This window comes from Crocodylus porosus, unplaced genomic scaffold, assembly GCF_001723895.1.
Source record: "Crocodylus porosus isolate Cpor-Errol unplaced genomic scaffold, CroPor_comp1, whole genome shotgun sequence".
NCBI lineage: Eukaryota > Metazoa > Chordata > Crocodylia > Crocodylidae > Crocodylus > Crocodylus porosus.
The window spans coordinates 72,920,522-72,945,405 of record NW_017728909.1 but is presented as its reverse complement, the minus strand read 5'-3'; the positions used below and the strand labels follow the sequence as shown (position 1 = coordinate 72,945,405).

The following is a 24,884-nucleotide window of genomic DNA, read 5'->3' as shown; positions in this document are numbered from 1 at the left end:
TGCTAGAATACATTACCTGTTTTAAAGCCTAAGGTAGCCTAAACTACTTATAATGTAAAGGAATTGGGGATGCTTAATCAAAATGTTGATATCTCCTTTGTCAAGCAGTGAAGAATTAACATAAGCAATCTATATAGTTACTGAAGTAAACTCAAAGTTCTTGTTGGTATTATTATTAAGTACATGCTTAGAAAGTTAACTATTTTATATCATAAACAGAAATTAAAGGACAGGAATAATTTAAACTCAACTCAGCATCAACTTTTCAAAGCAAGGATTGTCAAATCAGAACCAATCTATCATTTTTCAGTTTACAAAGGAAACAGATATACAGACTTTTTAATGCACCCTATGAAAGTAAAAGTCAGAAATATTCTTCTTTTAAAAGACAGTTTCAAATACTAACTTACATATTAAAATTTTCTACCATTAAGACATCAGTTCAACAAGTTTTCAAGTATAAATTTTTCAGATTACTGTAGATGTGCATTTATAAAAATGTAAATTATTTAATTAGAACATTCATATATCCACGGGGGTGGTGTATACATATATATGTACACATACACACACACACACATATATAGTTACATTTGTCCACAACCACAATAATCTTACAATATGCCTGTGCTAGTTAATAAATTAGCAATGCTCCTTTAAAAAAAAAAATCTATATAGATAGATATCTATAGATACATAAATATTAAAGCAGCATTGCTACTTTAATAACTAGCACAGGAATACTGTACAATTTGTGATACTGTGTGTGTATTGTTACTATTATTGTTACTGTGTATTGTATACTATATATATATCTCTATAGATATGGTGGTAGTAATAGCACTGTACACACACACACACACAGAGTACTATATACATAGCTATATATATATATATCAGAGTACTATATATATATATATATATATATAGTAACAATACACACACTTTAAAGCTGCAGTGCTACTTTATTAACTGGCCTGGGAATACTGTAAGATTATTGTGGTTGTGGACAAATGTAACAATATACCGTATTACAGGAAAACTTAGTATTCAAAGGAAACAGGCAAACAAACCTAACTCTTTTATCTGTCCACTGATTGAAGTACAGCTAAAGCATAGCAACTTTATACCTGAATGAAACAATTTAACCCCAGGGGGGAGGGGTAAAATACAGCATGACTGGATCCAGCCCGTAGCTGCCCCTGTGGTGTTTTGCATAAGGCCAAGCCCCACCTGCTCCTACCAGGGCACCCTGAGCTGCACACACCATTGTGCCTGCCACCTGCAGCTTCTGGTGGGGCTGTTCCTGATGCTGCTATGTTCCCCTCACCTCCAGCAAGAACTGCCCAGCTGAAGGTCCCCCCCATCTGCCTGCCCAGAGCAGGGCAGCAGAGGCAGGAGTGGGAGGAAGAGTTGACAATGGAGGCAAGGGGAACACAGTGGCAGCCAACCAGCTTCAGGCCCGGGTCAGGGCCGAGGCCTGGGCAGCAGGAACACAGTGGAAGCTGCCCTAAGTGGGGCTCAGCCACATGCAGAGCACCACAGGGATGGCTGCGAACAGTACTGCCCAGATGAACTCTGCTGCAGGTGCCCCCTTTCTCCCCCTCCTGCCCCTCACCTCTAGCGCCCAGACAGCCCACCCAAACATATACATCCTCCACACCCCACCTCCACACAGGGTAAGGCATGCAGGGAGTGGATCATGGCTCGGTCCAGTCCTTGGCCCTGAGTTGTCACCACCCTACTATCCGGCCCCATGACCCTGGCCTCACCTGCCCATCCCACTCCTGAACACTGCTCCCCACCCACCCAAAGCCCCATAGGGAGTTTTGGTAAATTGATCCATGGAGGGGTGCTGACCCAAACCACGAGACTCCCTATGCAGCCCTCAGGCATAAATAATTGCCCACCTCTGGTTTAACTCCATTTAAACAAATACAGGCAACTGTCTATTGCATAGAACCAAAGCAACTATTTTGTCTATCCATTCCTACATCTGTGTAAACGGAGCTCCTACTTCTGCATAAGTGGAACTGAACAGCTTCACCTGGGGTTAAAGTAACTGAGATTTAGCTTTATTTCAATCAGTATAAAAGTGGACAGACAAAACAGTTACATTGTTCCAGTGCAATACACAGTAAACAGCTGCAATTTAAAACCAATATGATTGTTTTGCCTGTCCACACTCCATTTCACAGTAGAGAAAAAACAATTAACTTCAGAAACTGGAATGAAATCAACACTGAGATCTGCAAATAAACTAATAAATTTGTCACCATGAAAATCATATCCCAGATTAAAGTTAGGAGCCACATAGCAGGGAAGATTAATTTAATCACATAATGCTTTGGGAACATATATATTTTTAATCACTGCTTATTCATGGCAGTGATTACTGCAGAAGTGCCTATTATTGGACAGAACAGCTACCTTGTTAGAGCAAAGGTCAGACTTCCCTTTCAACCTTCTTCTGAAACATCAACATAAGTTGTAGCCTCTTATTTGGAAAACTGGGAAACTACTTCCCTATATCACTATATTTGTAAAGCACTTTGAGATACTCAAAGGTAAGTCAACATAATAAGTGAAAAGTAGAAATAACACTATTTTCTTATTAACATATATTTGGTAGCTCTATTATACATACGTACCAGTATTACGACCTAACAAGTAACTTAGAAAATAAAGATGTTAAGTTTACATTATCTTTTATTAATTGCCTTTACCTAGTGCCATAATCCACAACTACCCAATCTTTGGATGTTCCAGTGATGGCATCATGGTGTTGAAAGAGTCCTAGGTTCCTTCTAGCTTCTGTCAACAACTTATAATGATCCACTGAAGGAAAGGCATTCATCTTGTCAGATTTCTTGCACTGTACTAATGCCAGAGAGTAAAGGATCTCAGCTGCCCTGGAATTATAAAGAAAACAAACAAACAAACAAACAATGTAGCTACCTGAGTAAAAACTCCATGTATTTTATTCAAGGAACCAACACAGTATTATCGCAGCTACTCCCAAAAGTGGCTCCACAAGTTCTTTAAGCTAAAAAATTGTCAATATAACATTCTATTCATAAACACAGCAACTGAACAGGTCATTTGCACAGACCTATAAGTCAGGAGTCAGACCTTAAAATGATGCATTCAGGATTTATTGCATCTCAAAAGAACAGAAATAAAATTCAGCTTTCAGAACCACACATCTTTTTTAACAAACAGAATTACTCCTCTCAAATGGTATGTTCTGTATTATATTCTGCACAGTAACCAGTCATTTAATTTTTTTAAATCTGTGTACATCTTAATTGGATTATTAAGAACCCTTAAACACTATATTAAGCTATCATATTGCAGAGCTTTTACCTGGCAACCAGATAGAGGCTTATAGGATTTTAAAAATCTAAACTTGTCAACACTGCCTCTCTCATCTTTCTAATCCAACATGTAAAATTTTTTGTGGTTTTAATAAATGCTATTTATAATAAATGCATGATTCTTTCCCTTTACACGTTTGATTTTACCTTGATTTGGGTTAGTTTTTTAAAGTTTGAGAAAACAGTGGTAAAAAACTTCTAAGTTAGTTAAGCAACGTAATTAAGATAACTTTTTCCTGTTCAAAATAAATAGAAGATTAATTTCTACACATCTAATTCAAAAGTGGTAAAAAATATCAGATTTTACATTTGGCTAAGCCCTCAAGGAGCAACAGAAATATTTTTAAATATTTAAAATGATAAAGTAATTAAATATTATAATATATTCTAACATTAAATAAGCTAAGCTTTAAATATTTAAAATATTTCAAAATTATTTTACTGAAGTAAAACTAAAACTTCAATGTAAAACAAAATTCATCCTTCCTTACCAACCCCTCCTCACTACTTCCTTTTAAATTGCTCTAGATGTCACCAACAATTTGCCTGTCATTCAGTCAATAATCTGCAACTCAGACCTCTTTCTACATCCCTGTATTCAGGTTACATCAAAATCTTGCCAATTTTTTTCTGCTTAACACCTCTAAAATACAGCTCCTTCCATTCCACTCAGACCGTTTTAAACTGTCATCCAGACTCCTCTCTCACATCTTGATTGCTGCAACCACCTTCGCTGTGGCCCAAGAAATACAAATTTGTTACACTCCTACTTCTTCAGGATACTCCGTTAAGCATCATTTTCCCAGTCTGCCACACTGACCATACCACCCCTCCCTCTCTTTGCACCCCCAAATGGCTTCCCTATCAAACTGATGTTTTTTGTCCTCAAGTTCAAGAGTCTTCACAGGCTATCAGCAAGCTATGCGTCTTTTCTCACAGAATATCAACAGGTCAGCTTTTATTTCAAATCAGCCTACAACACCAGCCTCTAGCTCCCATTGTTTGAAATTATATTTCATATTCCCTTCCCTGTTGATGTTACTGGGAGCTATTCCAAAGCATGAACATCCACAAACTGTCCTCTACAACAGAGTGCTTTCCCATGTGCCACAGAAGCAGTACTGCAGGCACTTCCTTTTATTCCCTAGAGAATACCTTAGACTGTGTTAAAGGTAATTTCCACTTTGAGGACTTTAGTTTATGGACAACATGAAAAATACCCCCACCATGCAGCCCTTGCAGCTGGTCTTTAATTTTGTCCAGGTGACTTCATCTTCAGGCCGTCTGTCTGGAAACTAGCAAGGGGTGGACAATCCATGGCACAGGTTTCACAAGTGGACAGGCAACCTCTGTGTGTGGCACATGACAGATCAGGGAAGAGGCAGGCAATATAGTGGCACATGGCAGGAACCAAAAAGTAAAGCAGCAAATCAGGCGGAAGAAGGGGATTGCATTGGCACTTGGGAAAGGTACAGGGATAAATGTAGCACGCCTGTTGGAAAGGCTCACCCCTCACTGATCTAAATGTACCTGATGGTGCAAGGTTGAATTGGAAAAATTTCTAAAGGTCCCCTTCTGGCCTACAAATATTTGATTTTATGCAAGAGATGTACAAATCTATGACTCAGCAATGTGCATGTGCGCCCAAAACTAGTAAAGATCAGAAAATACTTCCTTTAATTCTGCAGTTGTAGTAAGCAGCCTACATTTACTATAGCTTTTGCAGAAAAAAAAAAAAAAAAAGCTACTGATGGCTAATTTGCTTATCTTAAAAAATTATGGTTTTTATGCATATATTCAATATAGAGTAAGCTCGTCACATATCTTAGAAAGTGCACTTAGTGTAAAATTGCAGTAGTTAAATGCTTTTCCAGCACACTATACTCTTTGTTCATATAACACCAAAATTTGTCATTATTAACCTGTTGAACTGTTTAAAGTAAAGCCACCTTAGAGCAAGAAATGTTGGCAAGATCCTTTTTTGGTTCAGTTCACCCGTGTCAAAGTAAGTAGCTGCAATATTACAATTTTACCCTAAACCAATTTGTCTTTTAAAGATCTGAACACTATACACAAATGAGGGACAAAGCTGACCTAAAATATTTCTAACAGAAAATTTTCCTTAAATCAGGGCTCAGCAACCTATGGCCCCCAAAGCCATGTTATCTAGCCTGCGGAACAAGAGACTTCATCACTGTTCCAGTGATGGTGGGTTTTGCCCACACTGTGGTTGCACAACATAGAGACATGGCAGTAGTAGTGGCCAGGCTGGAAGGGTTGACCCCCCTTTAGAGTCGAGCTGAGTTGTTTCAACTCACCAGTTACTAATTGCCAAGCGCCGTCCTAAATAATACCCTGCTACTCGGAACTAGTGTCCTGGCATTGTACTCAGACACTGTAAAATGGCAAGAGCCATAATTTGACTGAGCAGTATTCTTTACCTCTTTGTCTCAAACAATTTCCTAATACTGGTTTGTACTTTTGAACAGCTGCCAACTCCCCACCACAGGGGACTGCATTTCACTAAGGCAGCATTAATCAGAATATTTAAGTCTAAAAGCCAAATTCTAAACTGTGAAGTTGATGCATTTAAATAACTGAGTTTCATATTAGTTACTTTTGTTATGTTTGTATATTGTTTAGTTCTCTCTTATATGCTGTAGTCATAAATACATTTATAGATGCAGAAGTGTGTCATTTTATTGTGACAGAAGCTACACAATTTGGAAGTGCTTCATCCTTTCAACATGTTTTCAATAGGAAAAACTGGCGGGGGGGAAATCACACATTTTTTTTAAAAAAAATCAAAGGCACATTACATATTTTAGTAGTTACCTTCGTAAAGTAGCTGTACATCTTTGAATAATCGATGAAGGTTCTGAAGTTAACTATATATATTTTTATAAAGTTCAGTAAATCTGTACGTCAAAAACATTCAACCACCAAAATCCATGGTTCCTACAAATGCCTTCCCCAAAACATGATATCTGACCCAATGCACAAAATGCCCTCATGGCAACTATACAGGTTAAATTAAACAGCAGGTATGCAATGGAATGAACTTGCACAGAAAAAAATATATATAAACAGACATATATGCCACTAGGAGCTCAATTCTCACAGAACAAATCACATATTCAAGGGAAATCTACCCAACACCTTTAAAAAAAGCAAACTTGTGAACAAAAATTCACAAGCTGGCTGGTCATTAAGAACCAGGAACTTAACACTGATATTGGTTTTATGGTGCATTATAACCTACTTGATTCCTGAATTCTTCCCACATGTAAAAGGTGGTAATGACTCTCCTGTCTGTCTTTCTGCAGGTCTTCATCTCCCAATAATCAGTTCCTCTTCTTCAGCTAATTGTTGGCCTGCTACCCCTGGAAATTTCTCTCCTCCTTCTTCCAACTGTTTTTTTTATTATTATTATTATTATTATTATGCTGTGCTTCCTTTTACCCCTCAGACCTGTAGAAGAATGTCTTCCAAAAGCTTGCCTGCCTCTATCCCAAATAGACCATTGGTCCAAGAAAGATATCACCCTACGAAATCCTGCCTCTCACAAAAATATTCCAAACACTTCAAGAAAAAACTCTGTAGATAATTCATATCTAAGAGGTTTACTAAACAAAGTCAGGACCCCTCACGTACGGACAAAAAGTTAGGTGTACATTCTTCTGGCAAGCGAACAATTTAATGAGGGTTTCAAAATACCAAAAAGACAGTTATCACAGAGGTAGACAGCAGAGAAATGTAGGAAACAGAATTGCCAGAGTCTGTTCCAAATGACTTCCACAAATGATTTAACATCACTAGCTGAATATATTCCACAGATTTACTGTCTTTGTAAATGCAAAATCATGTCTAATTTCTTAAAGAAATAACACTGCAATCTTTTGAAGATCAACTGTTCCCAACTTCAAACAAAAAGATGCCAGCCCTTTTATCCACAGTGTTAGAACTGAGCTGGAATTAAATCTCAACTTAAAAACAGATTAAGTCAGGTTTGTGGATCCCTATAAGAAAACATCAATACCTAACATTTCATGTTACTTGCTTCCATAGTGCATTACCAGAAATGACTGATAAAGAGAAGAGCATAGATTATAAGCAAATGTGCATTTTTGTTAACAATGGCACCTTCAAATCAAAAAGTGTGAAAACTGTTGGGTTTTTTTTTTTTAAGTCTCTGGACAGAGCAGTCTCACCAAAAGCATATCCTGTTCTATGCTTGTATTTGGACAGACAGTTCTGATGCTTATTCAGCAGATATGAGGTATTCAACTTATAAACATTCTGTAATAAAAAGTTCATGGCTTTACTGAAGGATAGCAGCTTTATCAAAGACCTCACTTTAAACATGCTTATAGATGCTAGGGTTTGAATTGACCAATGCTTAATTCTGCCTTATCCCTTAACAAGAAAACAATACTTTCTATAACCCTAGTGCTCAACCTTCTGGCACTGCAGGCCTGACAAGAGGCATAAAGTGAGCTCGCAAGTCAGATACAATTTAGGGTCAGCATGTAAGGAACTGGGCCACAGCTGCAATCCTGCGTGCCAGGTCCAGCTGCAGCATGACCTCACACAATCCAGCATGCAAGGCCTCATCATCCAACCCATGGGCTTCCACACAAGTCCAATAATGTGGCAGAAGGGGAACAGTGGCAACATGAATTGCCATAGCTTCCCAAGGACGTGTTACTTTAGATGCAAAGTAATACTTATTACTTCTAAAAAAAAAAAACCTCTTGCACAGTATTTTTCCACAATATTCTTAAGAAATATAATGCCAAAATTACTAGTTTGCATACTAGGGAGAATAAATATTTTTGCAAGCAATATATTTTTTAACTTATACAACAGGTGTTGGGGATGAGAGAAAGTCACCTAAAAAAGTGTAGACAAGAAAAGATCAGGAAAAAGAGCTGCACACCTTTCCTACAAAAATATTAAGCATGGCTTTCCTTTTCCAACAAGATATACTGGAAAGGTAAAACCAATTTGTAAAGTTATTTAATTTTACCTGAGCACCAAGCCTTACTCAACAAAGTAAGTAATTAAGTCCAACTACCACCCATGTACCAATAACGTTTACCAAAGAATATCTATATTAAAATTTGCTCAAATACTGTAACACAGTCTCCAAACATGGCTGGAAAAACTGTGAACAGATGTTAATGTATTAAGCTAAAAATAGTGATTTTTCAGGAGGACAGATTTTTATTTACATGGAAGTTAGATACACCAGCTTTCTTTCCCCAACTGAGAAGCCATAAGACATTAATACGGTAATAAATCTGGGTCTTAAATATTCCAGAACTAATGAAGTTCACTGGAGTCTTATGTTGGCTGATAGATTTCTTCATTAGGACATCCAGCCACGCATAAGTTTAAGCCATCCAACTGCAGATGACAGCTGAAGAATGAAGTCACAAAAAATACCCCTATTGATATGTTTACCTCCAGGCATCCTCACTAGTCTCTACTTCAAAACCAAAGCACTAACCAAAAACAAGCGTTCACAGTTATATATAAAGACACAAAAAAACTGTACTATGCAGTCTGCAATATCACAAATATTAAAGAAAAGTTGCTTATCTGTGCTGTGCACATATACACCTTACACCTGACAGGAGAATGTTTTTGGCCAACAGTTGCCAATGAAGCCATGGATTAGCTCACACTCTTACGGGTACCAAGGGCATTAAAGTAGTGTGGGGTAACTGCTATGTATGTGGTCCCATTGCAACTGAGGATTCAGTCTGTAACAGGATTCCTTAGTAACTGGGAAAGGCAGGTCATGGAATATACAAGCAACACATCTTAAACAATTCCAGTTATTGCATAGATATGTAACCGTTGTTTCTTCATTTATATCACTCTGGGATACAGTGGAATCACTCTAAGTGATTCATAAGCACTTCCTAATATACACTATGAGCAATGCGTCCCTACCGAAAACATATTGCAAAGCATTTTGCTGAGAGCATCCTTCAGTCATGGTATTTCCATTCATTAACAGTATTTGCTAAAAGTGGAATTCTAAATGCCTGATTTGCAGAAGTGGAGGGTTGCCGAAGCGGAATGAGCTCTAATATTATATAGGATCTAACCGCCAGTTGGCAACAAAGTTTAACACATCCTGAAACCCATTTTGATAATTTCTGACATATAGGTTGGCTTTCCATCTTTTCAGCAAAGGACAAAAGACAGCTGTCAGAAAAGTTCACACTTTCTTTATTGGTACCTACAAAAGAAAAATACTAAGAAGTTTTCCTTCTCAATAATTCAAGTGCAATTTGGGAAAGAACATGTTAAATAAATAAATAGCATGATACTATTTCTCACTAGTACTTAGGGTACAAGGAGCCCCTGCCATGAATGCCCTATCTTTCCAGTCATCCTATATGAAATAACTACCTCATTTATCTGAGCCAAAGAATTCTGAATTTAAGATGACCTCCAAATAAATTAGATTCTATATACAGAAAACGTATACATTTGTTAAAATGTTCCATGTATAGAATCTAATTATTGGACGGCCATCTTAAATCCTCCCCTCCCTGCACTGCTGCAGCAGGTTTTCATAAGGACAAAACATTATCAGTTTAACTGAGTTCCCATCTAGGGACTAACTCGGGGTGATAATAGGCATGGTGGCATGGGAGCAAAGACTGAAGGATAACTGTGCCCACGAGAGATGGAAACTTCTAAAAAGGCACAGTATTGGAAACCTAATGAGAAAAGGTTATTGCCTTTTAAGTAAAAAATACACACACCTAGTGGTGTGTTTTCAGATGGAGGAAGACGAGGGACAAGTAGTAAATGTGGTTAATGAATTACTCCTAATCAAATCAACCATAAAAGATTTATTTACTTGTCAATGAAGGAGAAGCTCACAAGGCAGATGCTGCATTTGTCCAAGTGCGTTCAGAAATAAAATGCCTCCAGCCACAAATGTGGGGAAGAGTGCTGCCAGGCTAGCCAGAACAAAATACTGTGAACATAAAGTAAAACTTGGCATGAATTGCTCTCAGCAGATTCAACAACAACTAAATTTATATTCTCACATGCACATTCACGTCTCACATATTGTGCCTCCTTTTGAAACAACAGTGATGTAACGCACAGACTGCAAGCATCTCAAGTGGCTTACATTTCTGAGTAATGTAAATCAAATCTTGACCACTTCCCTGAGAATGCACTTCATAAACTACTACATTAGATTCATGCTTCCATTTCCTTCCTGAGCAGTGACTACCACTGTCCTGAATACAGTCCTGAGTTGGACTTCCTTCATCCATGTCAGATTCAGACATCTCTTCATTAGATGTAGGTTGTTCAGTGTTAAGAGAACCTGCCAGGTCAGCATTGCTACTTTCTGATGTAGCATGACTGGTTATTATGGTAGGCTGCAGAACCAGGGGCCCAGCAACAGATAAGGCTCCAGTTGTTGCTTTCTATACTGTGTTTGGTGGTCACTCTTATATCTTGCAACTGATCAACGTGGCGGCACCAAATATTAGGCACTACTTGCGCTGGGTAGAACAATGGACCTGTTTGTCCACTCACAATCATAGGCTAACATTTATTAACTGTCCAATTGCACACCACTACTCTGTGACTTACACATAGCTGCCGAGGAGCACCTATCCCCCTTGTCATGGCCTACTTATCTGGAGACTTACAATAATACGTTGCTGCAAGTTTAATTTTAACAAGTCCAGCCATGACCTAAGATTCCAGCCCACGAACAGCACTGCCATTCTAATTCATTGTAGCATGTACTGCATTCTGGTTTGCTAGGAAAAAGCAGACCATCTTCTGCTGTTTTTCACGGACAGCAAGGCATTTTTGAAAGACTATGCAAACTGTCCAGCCAGGCCAATGGTGGCTGTATGATATGGTGCAGAACTGATATATGTCAGAAGCCATTTTTCTTCATGAACCTTTGAAACTCATCTGAACTGAATTGTGGCTCACTGTCAGTTACAACTTGTTCCCATAACCCAGTGTTTGTAAACAAATGTCACAATTTTTCCATCATCTGTGCTATACTAATGGTTTTCATGTAGAAAACTTCTGGCTATTTCGCGTCGAAGTTCATAACCACTAAGTCAGTGGTTCTCAAACTTTTTAGACTCAAGGTACTTCTCCAAAACTCGTCAAAATTTAGTACCCCATTTTAAAGATAATTTAAATATATCGTGCACATTGCAATACTTGCATCATAATGTTATTATTGCATTAGCAATTTATTAGAAATTATAATAATATTCCATGTGCCTCACCAAACTGTGCACCTTCTGCAGATCCAGGTAGGAAAGGAGCAGTGGCAGGAGCATGTGATCCTGCCACAGCCCTTCCTGGTCCAACCCTGCACAGGATCTCCTGAAAACAGAGACAAGCAGGGCAGATGGAACTATCCTGCAGGTCTCAGTTTTTAGGAAGCATTCTGGAGCCAAAAGGAAGCATGTTGCAGCAGAAAGACCCGCATCACATTATAGGGGCAGGCATGGTGATTCTGCTTCAGGTCTTCCTGGTTCAGCTCCTGAAATTGGGGTGCATGGGACAGTTCTACCTAGTGGCGGTAGCAGCCTGGAGAAACAGTGCCCAGGCAGAACTTCCCCCATGCACCCCATTTTCAGGAATTACACCAGACCCAAACTAGAGAGAGCTGCAACAAAAGTGGTGGGCCTGCCTGTGTAAAGCAGGTAGAGACACTTTTCTGCTGTAGCCAGTTTTCAGTTCACTCCTAACATGACCCCTTAAACAGAGAGGCACACAGGGCAATTTCATCCCATGGCAGCAGCATTGCAACAACCCTGGCAGGTTTGCAGTTAGGAACCACTATACTAGATACAGTGCCATCCCTAGTGGGGGGCAAATCAGGGCAACTGCCCTGGGCTCCGTACTTTGGGGGGGTGTCGCAGAGTGGCTGTGGCCCCTCCTACTGGCCCACCAGCTAATGCTGGTGCCTCCATGCCGCTGCCAGCTCCGTATCTGGCTGCTCACCACTCCGCTGCCAGCTTCTTCATGTTGGGGCCCCACACAGGCTAATTTGCCCCAGGCTCTGCACCCTGCTAGGATAGTTGGACTAGGTACATCATCTCTAAAAACGGTTCTGCAAAATCAATATGGAGCCACTGCCAAGGAATAGATGGCCATTCCCAGAGGTGTAATGAACTAGTCTGCATATATTCTGTGCTTGCTGGTACCCCATACAATCCTTAGCAGGGTGTTATATTTCTTGGTCAATACCCAACCGCCATTCAAAACTTCCGGCAAGTGCCTTCATTTTTTACAACTCCTAGATGACCTATGTGAACCTATGTGCAGATCTTCTAAAACTGTTTTGCAAAGCATGAATTGCCCACATGACACATCTTTGATGTATACCAAGTTCATCTTTGTTTGCATAAAAGGTGCTAAATTAGGAATGCCCATATATTCCCAAACTCTCAGGGTGGTTTCATGCATGTGTCGGTGGGGGATCTTTCTTGTTTTTCTTGCCCAATCATATTAAAGGTCACTGGGGCATATTCTAGATTAAATAAATTAACAATTTTAGTAGATACTGTTTCTACTACAGGAGGCTCTTTGCAGATGAATTTAAGTATCCAGAAGCATTTCCAGGTGCCTTTGCTCTTTTGTTTTCAATGTCATTAAGTGTGACCCACTAAAAAGAGGGCAAAGCATTGCATACATGCTGCACCTGCCCTGGACATTCTTTTCTTAGGATGGAGAGTTGATACTAATGGTTGGTGATTTGTGACCAATGTAAACTTTTTCCCATATAGGTACTAATTAAAATCTTTACCTGCACCCTCTCCAGACTTAAACGTTTCCTTGTCTTTGTGCATAATTATGTTCTGCTGCTGTAAGCAATAGTGATAAAAATGTTATGGGCCATTCAGTACTGTCAGAAATAGTATGTGATATAACAGCCCTGATGCCACACAAAATATGCATTGTCACATAACTTGATAGGTAATGCCGGATTAAAGCGACCAGCCCTTTTGCTTCTAGGAACACTTCCTGATGCTCACGTGACCAAACCTATTTGCAACAAACAATTTTAGAGGACACAATACAGTTGCTAGGTTTGGTACAAATCTACTATAATCATTAGTAAATCCTAGAGAAGATACAAGTTGCAAAACAACACTTGGCTGTGGGACTTCCAAGAATGTTTTTCTCTTAAGATCACTGTAGGCCTTGTGCTTCCATAATACGTCCATAACAAGAACTGCGCAACAGTCCAGACTGAGGAGGGGGCATGCCTAGGGTGACCAGCTTTGGGCACAGGGGGAAAGGAAGAAACACCCCACTTGGGGGCTTCCCTCTTCCCAAGCACTGGGGAGACCCCAGCTGGAAGTCTGGTTGGAAGGGGGGGTTCCCCCCACATCCCCTCAACTGACTAGAGGCTAAAAAGGGGGGCATAGCTGAGCAAACACCCATCTCCTGGTCGTCTGCACTGGTGAGCAGGTTTGGAGGTGAGTTCTAGCACCTCCTGGCACCTGGTATGGGCCACTGCAGGGGTCTGGCTACCTTTTGAAAAGCAGAAGTCAGTTCCCTTTCTTATTTGTTCAATCTGAGCAGTTTACAGAAACCTGTAAAGACTGAATTAATTCAGCCTTGTGCTTTCTGACCATCTGTCCATAGCCTATACATACAACTACTGTCCCTACTATTCTGTTTTATATAGTTTATTTTAATCTCTTCTTTATTTTTCTTAATACGGCATACAGTTTCAATATGCATCTTTTTATTGCAACTTAGGCAGTTAGCTGGGATTTAGGATCCTTTTATACACCAATAGCATACATCTGGCTGTTACATGCACTGGCTCTTCCATTGCATATTTAATAACTCATTCATTCCTATTTCCATAGGCATTCTTCCATACAATTCTACAGCATCCTTTTCTGTAGTTTCCATAGCTATTCCAATCTCAACAGCACATTTAAAGATAAGGTCTCTGTCTGATAAGATATTCCTTTCTACAGCTTCATTAGGTAGCCAACACACAAATGCATCTCTGAGGGTCTCATTAAGTCTGTCCTTAAAATGGCAAAATTCTGACAATTTCCATAGTAGTATCACAAAAGGGGAAATAGATTCACTTTCAAGTTGATTTCTTTTATGGAACCTGAACCTTTCTGCAATGATCAATGGCTTAGGTGCCAGATACTCTTGGACAATTTTCATTATTTCTTCAAAGGTTTCACTTGCTAGCTTTTTTGGAGTGAACAGGTTGCACAGTAAACTACATGTTTTTCCTCACATCAAGAAGGAATGCAGCTACAAGTTCCTGTGGTAGAATTTAATTTACTTAAAAAAATTGCTGGGGCCACTCTACGTACACGGGCCAGTCTTCCAATAAGCTCAAAACGTTCCAATATAGATAGCCATTTGGTTTCCAACAGATTTCAAATATTCACAATTAAAACAAATTATTCTGGTTTGTTTAATGCATGCAGCACTTCTGGCAATGAGGACAGGATTCCACTTGTGTTTATTCAAGGGCATTCAGAAATAAAATTACTCCAGTCACAAATGCAAGTAGGAGTGCTTCCAGGCTGGCCAGCACAAAACATATTGTGAAAATAAAGTTATATATTAATTGCCATCCACAGATTAAACAAAAAGTAAATTTAGGTTCTCATATGCACATTAAATAAGTTAAACATACCTCACAGATGTAGCAGAAAGCTATATTCTGGAATCACGGGGCACATTCACATGAGCACACACATGGTTTGCGGCACCTCAAAGCTCTCTGAAGCATCACAAACTGCATGCAGCACATGTGCAACCATTCACCTCACTGCAAATTTACAGCACAGCACCAATATGTCACAAGGAAATTCTGGGTTCAAAAAACATGCTGCCAAAAAAGCGGTGCAGTGCACCCTCCAGGAGCATGTGCTGGCCAACAAAGGAGACTTTCTGGCTGCAGACCAGAGTGTCTCTCCTCCTCTAGTTGTGTACCGGCTTCCCCAGAAAACTTGAAGGAGTGGGGAAATGGCCGTTTTCCCCAGCACCAAACCTCTGCGCAGGGGCATGCACCGTGACAAAATGTTGTGCCACTTCTATTTTTGACGCGGCAAACACACAACCCTGCACGTGTGCACTCATCTGGACACGCCCACAGTCTCTTTCTAGGCAGTTCCACTGATTTATTAAAATAAGAGCTTGGTACTTTACTCTGTCTTGAGTAGGAATGGGATCTATTCTGGGTTTTTTTGGTGGCAAAGGTGTACGCATCTTGAGAGGAACATAATGGCATTGGGATCCTTTAGTACATGAAGGACATCACACTAAAGAAATCTAAGCCCCCAAGACAGGGAAATGATTCACTATTGCCTGAACATATCTTGGGATCCTTGAATTCTACAGCCACTAATCCTCTCTCATGACCACGGATGTTCAAAATTAAAAAGCAGTACCTGCAGCATCTGGCTAAGATATCGCGTGACAGTTGCAAACAAAACTAAACAAGGAATTTAGCTCATTCTCTATATTATTATGGCAATTTAACAATAAAATTTGTACATTCATTGCTATTTCAGAGAAAACCTCCATTTAAGCCTATATTTGAAATTCTGAATTATAAACCTACAGAGTAACATTTACAACTGAATAAAGCTAGTTATTTGGGGACTCGTACCTGGGAAAGCTCTTAATTTGACAGTGTATTATTTTCACTGGTTGCCATGACTCCCAAAAAACCCTATTCCAGGTATGAATTATAATATTTTGCTTCCACAGTTGGAATACAGTATCTTTTATCCACCACTTTTGCTGTTGAAGTTCATAGTATATTTCAAATACTCTTGGCAAGATACAATAAAAACTTTTTAGTAGAAGCCACTTTTCCTCACATGCAGAATATCCTGTTATTTATGATAATTCTCCTGCACTTCTTAAAGTAGGTCCTGCAGCAAACCAGACCTCTAAGTCTTGGGAAAATTTATAGATAAACCTACATTGACTTCTCCCCCTGTACAGGTCTTACAGAAGTAGCCTTATTAGAGACTCTTAAATCCAAAATCTTGGAACACAGAATCCTAAGGAATGAATGAAACCCAAACACAGAAGAACACTCTAGACGCAACAGCTGTCTTTTCATGGGGGTCAGTCACACCTAGCTCTTGGGGAGGCCATATACAGCACTCTGGCAGTAATAGTTTAAGCCAAATCCCTCTTGCTTTTGATGTTCTCTTTAAAATAGATTTACATACAATTGTTTTAAACTAGGGATATATTTCCCTCAACAGAAAACCTATCTCATTTTTATTTCATTAATAGGAATTGACACTCTTACAAGGAGGGCAATATTCAAACCATGTAATTTAAGATATTAAAGGAAACATAGGACTAAAAAAAACTATGAAAATATTTCCCAATAAGATATTAAATGCATCAAAAAGGTGCAGGCAGGGCCGACCTGGGGGGGGGGGGCAAATCAGGGCAACCGCTCCAGACCCTGCACTTTGGGGAGGGCCTCACAGAGCCAAGCACAACAGCTCCAGCGATGCCATGCTGCCACCCCGGGCCCCACGCTTTGGGGGGCCCCACAGAGCTGGGCAGAGCAACTGCAACAACTCTGTGCTACCACCAGCTTCACGTCTGGCTGCTCAGCACCACTCCCCTCCCCACCCCACCAAATCTGCCACCGGCTTCCTTGCGTCCGGAGGCAGGGCCCTGCACAGGCCAATTTGCCCTGGGCCCCACACTGTTCGGATCATCTCTGGGTGCAGGTAAACCAAACAAAATGTGTGAAAATTTATTTCACAAAGGATTTCAGAAAAGTACATGAACTCTGGGTCTTTTCATCTTAAGGCCATAGGGAGCGAGGAAGAACTGGATTATGGTCTACCCATTCTACATTTCACACTGCCTGCACAAAACCATGGGACTGTTCATATATCCCACCCAAAATTTTATAGCATTAGAAAAGCAGTTTTTTGTAACACGAAAAACCGGAAAAAAAAGAACTCTAAACAATTCCTCTAGTTTCAATATGCAGGAAAAATATCAGAAAAACAAAAGGGGGGGTATAATATTTTTTACTACTTTATCTTGGGGGCTTAACCTGGCCTCTGACAGTTGTGACAAAACACATTAAAACTGCTAACAAATGTATTTTTTTTTATATATATATACACATACACACACACACATACACACACACATATACATACACACGCACACACACACACATATATACACACACACACTTTGTTCACTTTGTATTCATTCACAGAGACTAATGAAGAATGAAGAATTGTCATTCTAGGAGCACTATTAGTGACATACTCTGGTTTCATTCAGAATTATAATGAACCAAAGGTTTACTTATCTTCATTTGCATGATTTTTTTTCTGGCTAAATTTAGCAACTCTTTGAAAAGTCAATTTTAAGTAAAATATTATGTATAGAAAAGACTATTCTGTATTGTGAAGATAAAGGAGGGTGCTACCAAGAAAGGAACATTGAAGTGATTCATAACATTTACTAATTAATGGAATAAACAAAGGTGATACAAGAAAAATTTAAAATGGTTTTATAAGGTGATTTTATAAGAATCTAAAAATAAAAAGGAAAAAGGAGATTCTTGGAGCTCCCTGGCAGATGGAAAAAATACAGGACTCAGAAAAGCACTCGGAGAGAAAAAGGATATTATAAACTAAGGCTATATAGTATTAACAAACAAAAAATTAATGTAAAAAACCTTTCCTCTGCCTATCTTTTAAAAATATTTTCCCTTTATTATATTTTCTCTATAAACACATAACCAAAGCAAAAATATATACAAAAGCAATATAACAAAAACCATATACAGGGGTATAAGCTGTACTTATCTAAATATGTCATTGACTTTTTTATTCTTAATACTCAGGATATTCATTTATTATGTTGCGGGCATTGAAAATTAATCAAAAGCTTTCATAATTAAGAAACAATATAAGAACTTGATTTTTTGGCATTTGTAACTGTAGTACAACATCAAAAAATATGTAAGAGGATGCTAGAAAAATCATACAAATACCAACAGAACAATCTTTATTAGAAAGTTCTTGTCCTGATGACAGACAATGAAGAGAGACTTCCAGTTACCATTAGCTTTATCAATGCGTCATATTATGTGTGTTACTGTTAAGTAAGATTACTAGCATAAAAACCTCAAGATGAATGTATTTTCTTGATTTCATAAATGTCAAATTATTATTTTGTTTTGAAAGTGCGAAAGTAATATTTTTCTAGCACTTTCTATTCATTAAACTGGAGGCCCAGAAATTTTTTCCACTGCTAACTCTTGTAAATTTGATAGAAGCTGCTTATCAAGCTTTTTTTTAAGAAAATATTTAAAATCTAGACACCACATTTCTGACAGTGACAACCAGTTCAATTTTCAACCATAAACTCATTTAAAAGTTCAAATGGCTCAGATTCATTATTTCATCATGTACAATCAAGTTATTCCAAAGTATCTGTCTGTCAGAAATGACCTCCAAACATTTACTGATTACAAAATTTTTAGAATATTACAGTAATCATTTGAAGCCATTTTAAATATTAAGTGATGTTTTTGTGAATCTTTTTAAATATATTATTTTCTAAACTTTAAATTACTGTACCATTCAAATCTTAAGTAGCTGCCACATTTTCAGGTTCAATTTTAAGAAAAGCAGCTTTTTCCCTGATTATAAGTCAATGACTACAGATTAAGACCTTGAACTGCTGCCATTATAAAATCTAACAGAATCAAAGGCTTAAATGCACGAATATACTACCATTAAAACTGCACTGAAAAACGTGTGCATGCATAAAAATAAAGACCGTAGGGGCATGATTATAGGCTGACCCATGCATAAATAGAGCATGGTTTCTTTTAGGGGTAAATATAATCAGAACAATGCAGTATATGTACATCGTCAAGGAATGCCAACTAAGATTTTTTAAAACTTGGCCTCAGTATATTAACTACAGTCTATACATTTTTTAAACAAAGTCTCATTTAAATTGCATTTTAGGAATTAAGCTACAAGTATTAAGTTAGAAAATCAAATACTGGAAAGTTAAGAAACGATGCATTTGAGACTGCCAATAGAAGCAAAGCCATTTTATTCATGTCCTATCCAGATGTTCATTTCTACAGGCCATGCCAGGTTAAGGTGCTGTGAAATGCTGACCAATATTAGGAAACAATCATTAGCAAGACTTAACTGAGCATAATTTATATAGAACTGCAATTGAACTTGGCCAGTTCTGAAACAGTGATCATATTAAAGTATGATGGGTACACCTCCCTGTCTCTAGGCATCTCCCCATAAGAAATCACAGACTCCTGTTTACAAACCCTAAAGCTATTAAAGTAGGTTTAAACAGGTTCATAAAAAAGCTGAAAAGATTTCTATACTAAAAAGTGTTATGAGGAGAAAGTGCAACCACCTACTGATTATCCCATTTTAAAAAGTATTCCTAATTTTCCTGTTTACCCAGATAGGAATCTATGATTCAAAACTTACTTGGTAAGTATTTATTTCTAGAATTTGACAGTTTACTGCGGTTTGAAGCAGAAACTGATTTTTCTCCTCAACACCAAATTCTTAGGAACACCTAAAATATAAAAAAGTTACTATAGTACAGAGGTGCTCAACCTATCCATTTCCATATGCCAGATGCAGGCACAGGGCTGGCCCATGGGCTGGAACCAGCCTCATACACTGCCCTGATCTAGCATGCGGGGCCTACATCATCTGGTCTGCACAGCTGCCCATGGGTAATGAAGTCTGGCAACAGGGGAGCAGCATTTAATGCTGCCACGTCTCCTCTACCACCAAATTCCAAACCAGTGAGGGGACCCACAAGCCAAGTGACAACTCCATGGGCCAAATCTGGACTGTGGGCCACAGGATAAGCACCACTGCTGTAATACTGAAGAGCAGGGAAGCAAGGCCACCTTCACCATGCTCAAAACCCTTACTCCTCATCCTATATAAATTCCAAGCTTCTTCTCTCCTGTTGGTTTACATAAAGATGAAGACAAAAAATTGGTTCAAATCTTCCCTAACTTGACTGTTCTTAAAGTTTCTATACTGGAACTGCTGAAGTCACACACCAAATTCCTTAAGACAAATATTTCCCACTTTGCTTATATTGAGGTGAAACCACAAACATTTCTCAATAAAGCAAAAGAGCTTACCATTAACTTTTTCCTGGGGTGGGGGGGGAAGACCCCTATTTCAGACTTTGCTACTAGGAGGACATTTTTATTACATCTTCCTTACTGGACCTTGCTAGTGCATACTTTCTGCAGTACCTGTCCCTGGGAAGCCCCCTAAAATGCAGTGGATTGCCAAATAGCTTGTTTCATCTTTTCTTCTCCAGATACTTGGCTCTTCCCCTGAGCCCACTACAGAAGGTCCACACTTCCCTTGGATGATGAAACAAAAGAGGACTATGCAAGAACATGTTAAGGACAACAAGACTTGAGAAGAACTGACACCAAATACAGAAAAGGTATCATATACCTAACTATCATAAAACTTAAATCACTACAATATCATGGAGATTCACAGTATCATATCACACAGTAAAGTATAGGGGATGAGAGCAGATAAGAAACTTGTGTCTGTGACAAATGCAAAAAGAACCACAAAGGAAAAGGATGCCAGGCTGAACAGAGGGGAAGGTCATGTCATGTTTTGCCAGTTTTCTCTCAAATATTGATGAAATCCAACTTAGAGAGAAAAGTGACAGCAAGAGGAAGAGGGAAGGAATGAGTCCCACATAGTTGGGATTCAATAAAGTTGGGGAAATAGACTTGTTTAGGCAGGAAGACAACGGTATCCTGTCTGATACCTCATGTTCTGAAGTACCTTGTTCAGTCGAATATGGCAGAAATGAAGAGATTATGAAATGAAGCACAATAATGCTGACAAGACATCAAACTGATGAGCCAGGCTGTCTACACAGGTACTTTACAGGGACCCTTATGCTCCCATTAGTCATCATTTGAGCCAAAGGGCACACCAAGAGCATGTTAGTAAGACATGCTTTAGGTGTCTCAATCCCGCAGATGAAATGTCAGTGTTTGATTAACTAGTCTTCCCTGCCTCTGACCTTTCCCAAGGAATGCCGGGTCCAGGCAATGACAATCTCTCATCTATGATTAGAAGTTCTGTATCATCATCGTGTAACTGTCATAACACTGAGGGCTTATATTCTTTCTGCCTGGCCTTCAAAAAAGCATGCCATCTGATCTCCAGTTAATTTTATAGATTGCTTTCTGACCCGTACCAATAGGGGTGTCACAGAGTTAAATGTGATTTCATAAGCCTAACAAATTTTTGTCTACATTTCTAAATATTCAGTACAAGGGATCCAACATGGATCTTATTTTCTTGCTTTCAAAAAACCTAGTATGAATGACATCTGCTTGTCAGTGTACAAATACAGGGTACAGGACAAAAAAAGGATGCATTTTATAGACTGTATAGAGGTCTTTATGATCCTTCTAGTTTGACCAACTGTGTAACACATGCCATAGAACTTCAACTACCAAGTGGTGCGTTTAATCTATAACTTCTATTTCAGTCATTGCTCACCTTTCTGAATGATATTTACTGTTGGATTTAAGGACTCCAAGTAATAAACAGTTCCATCATAGAATCATAGAAAGTTAGGGTTGAAGGGGACCCTAGGAGGTCATCTAGTCCAACCCCTGCTCCAAGCAGGACCATCCCAAACTAGATCATCCCACCCCAAGTTTTGTCTAGCTGGGTTTTGAAAGCCTCCAATGATGGAGCTTCCACCACCTCTCTGGATAACTTGTTCCAGTGCTTTATTACCCTGCTAGTGAGAAACTTCCCTTGTTGCAATTTGAGACCATTGTTCCTTGTTCTGTCATCTGCCACCACTGAGAACAGTCTAGATCCATCCTGTTTCAAACCCCAGTTCCGGTAGTTGAAAGCTGCTATAAAGTCCCCTCTCAGTCTTTTCTTTTCTAGATTAATGAAGTCCAGTTCCCTCAGTTTTTCCTCACAAGTCATGTTCCCCAGCCCCCTCACCATTTTTGTTGCCCTCTCTCCAATTTGTCCACATCCTTCTTGTACTGGGGGGGGCCCAGAACTGAACACAGTACTCCAGATGAAGCTTCACCACTGCTGAATAGAGGAAAAGAATCACTTCCCTTGACCTACTGACAGCATACCTACCAATTCAGCCCAGTATGTCATTAGTCTTCTTGGCAACAAGGGTGCACTGCTGGCTCATCTTCCGCTTACTGGCCACAGTAACCCCCAGCTCCTTTTCTGCAGAGCTGCTGCCCAGCCAGTCAGCCCCTAGCCAGTTCTGGTGCATAGGATTATTCCATCTTAAGTCCAGGGCTTTGCACTTGTCCTTGTTGAACCTCATGAGATTCCTTTTGACTCAATCCTCCAATTTTTCTAGGTCACTCTGAATCCTAGACCTACCCTCCCGCATATCATGTTTCTAGGTAAGCTGTTACAATAGCTTATTGCACTGTGTTGCCGGCACTGGCAACATTTAAGGTCATAAAAAAAGCTGCAAGAGTAAGGCTAAGGCAGAAGGCACAAAATTCATTTTGAATGAGTACAATTTGAACTTAGCAGGTGCTACACATGAAATGTTCATCAGTGTTTTAAAGTAATTAACATTACAATTTGCTTAGCTAGATAAATCCACAATTTATGTTAAACAAGGAAGACATAACAGAAAACAAACTTCCAAAAAAATTTCAATTTAGGATTTGTTAATAGATTAACAACAAACAACCAACATTGGATATAAAGCACATATATGCACCCTGTAGCCTCAGGTGTATTCATAATAATTAGTGAAGTATGAAAGTATGCATTGGTTCTGTGTTGCCGTACTGCACCTATGAGCTTATGGTAAATATTTTTAACCAAAGTTTTAGAAGCTTTAGAGATAACTATACAGCAGAAGGTAGCTTTGTTAGTGTGACCGTGAAGGGAAGGAAAGCAGAAAAGTGATAAGGAGACATTCCAGACAGAGTAGGAAAAAAATAAGAAATGCTCTTTTCATTTTCACAAGAACATAAATTTTGCTTAATTGACAACTTCCAAGATCACCAAAGAACTGGTTTATGCTGGTTCCCAGACAGACAAAGAGAATCAAAATGAGCCAATCAGATTATGTTTGTTACAGTGTGGCCCCCTCTACATGTGCAGGTAGAGGCACAATGGGATCTAACGTGCAATCCACAAGTGCACCTCCTGCCATACCACACGCACATGGCAGAATGCATGATTGTGAAATTGTGCTTTGGATCCCAGAGTGCCTTAATGTCAGTGCAACAATGAGAAGCAAGCACTCGCAGCCCATAGGGGCACCCTACGCAACCCCAGAGCTGGGGGACTGTGGCAACCATGATGCCCCAGGCTTGAGGATGGGGATCACAGCTGCCACTATTCCCCAGGCCTAGGGGTTTCATGGTGGGAATGGTACACTCCTGTGCCTGGAAACCCCATGAGCTGATGTCGCTCTCAGCTGCATGGGAGATCCTACTCCACATGCAAATTAAAGCTTGATAACAACCAGCATTTTAGTTAGTTCATAGTTTTGAGGTTTAACTTTACAGCTGGTTGGAGTGTTTTATGGTGTAACAGCTACTTTACACATAATAAACATAATTAACCAGTTAACTGTGCAATACCTGTAACGTGGAGAGGGAACCTTAGTCGTATAATTATATGAATTTGATCCAAGAAAAACAAAGTACACAGGGAGCTCCAAAATGGACCTTGAACTACCTCCCAGTTGGGACTTGCATCAGAAAAGCCACTCATCCAGCTTTGCATGGAAAAAATAACCCCTACCTCTAAAGAATGAGGTATAACCACCTTGCTCAGCAGCCACACTTTCATGCTGCAAGGCTGCTCTGGATAAAATGTTACCTATATGTAATCTCAGTCCTTTTCTTGTAGCTTTGCCCATTTCATTAGCATGTGCTGAAAACATTAGCAGTAAAAAAGACTGTCCTAAAAACCACTGTCTGTAAAAGATTCACCCACAGCAAAATAAGAGTAGCAGAGTCAGGTAATAGAAACAGAACCAAAAGCAATAATAGTATGGTGCAAGACGACTATAAAACAGTTTTAAAAATAAAAGCATATGAAGCACTTTTTAAAATGAACAAGGAAGTTAATGACGTATATGGGGTTTTAACACAAAATTACCCCTCCTCCCATGCTACCCTTTCTATAATGTACTTCTGTCCACTTTTCCCTCAGCTCCTCTTTTTACTTGCCCCCTCTTCCACCACTTTTCTCAACTTCCTTAAAAATCTCTCTTTCAGGGCCATGACCCTCCTCCCTCCCACCCCGCTTTTCTCTCTTATTCCCTTCTTTAGTATTGTCTGAGTAAAGTCTTCCTCACTTTCCTACTGCTTTGTTTTCCCAAGTTTTTTCTTTTTCCTAGCTACTCCATTCTTTACCTGTCCTC

At 39.2% G+C, this 24,884-nt stretch overlaps 1 protein-coding gene across 1 annotated transcript in view; it reads right to left on the bottom strand.

Annotated features, from left to right (window-relative positions):
- Positions 1 to 24,884, bottom strand: part of MAN2A1 (mannosidase alpha class 2A member 1) — a 225,671-nt gene that overhangs the window by 107,978 nt on the left and 92,809 nt on the right. The window contains exon 10 of the mRNA XM_019532463.1: positions 2,727 to 2,912. Coding sequence (XP_019388008.1) covers positions 2,727 to 2,912 — 186 coding nt within the window. The remainder of the gene's footprint in view (positions 1 to 2,726; positions 2,913 to 24,884) is intronic.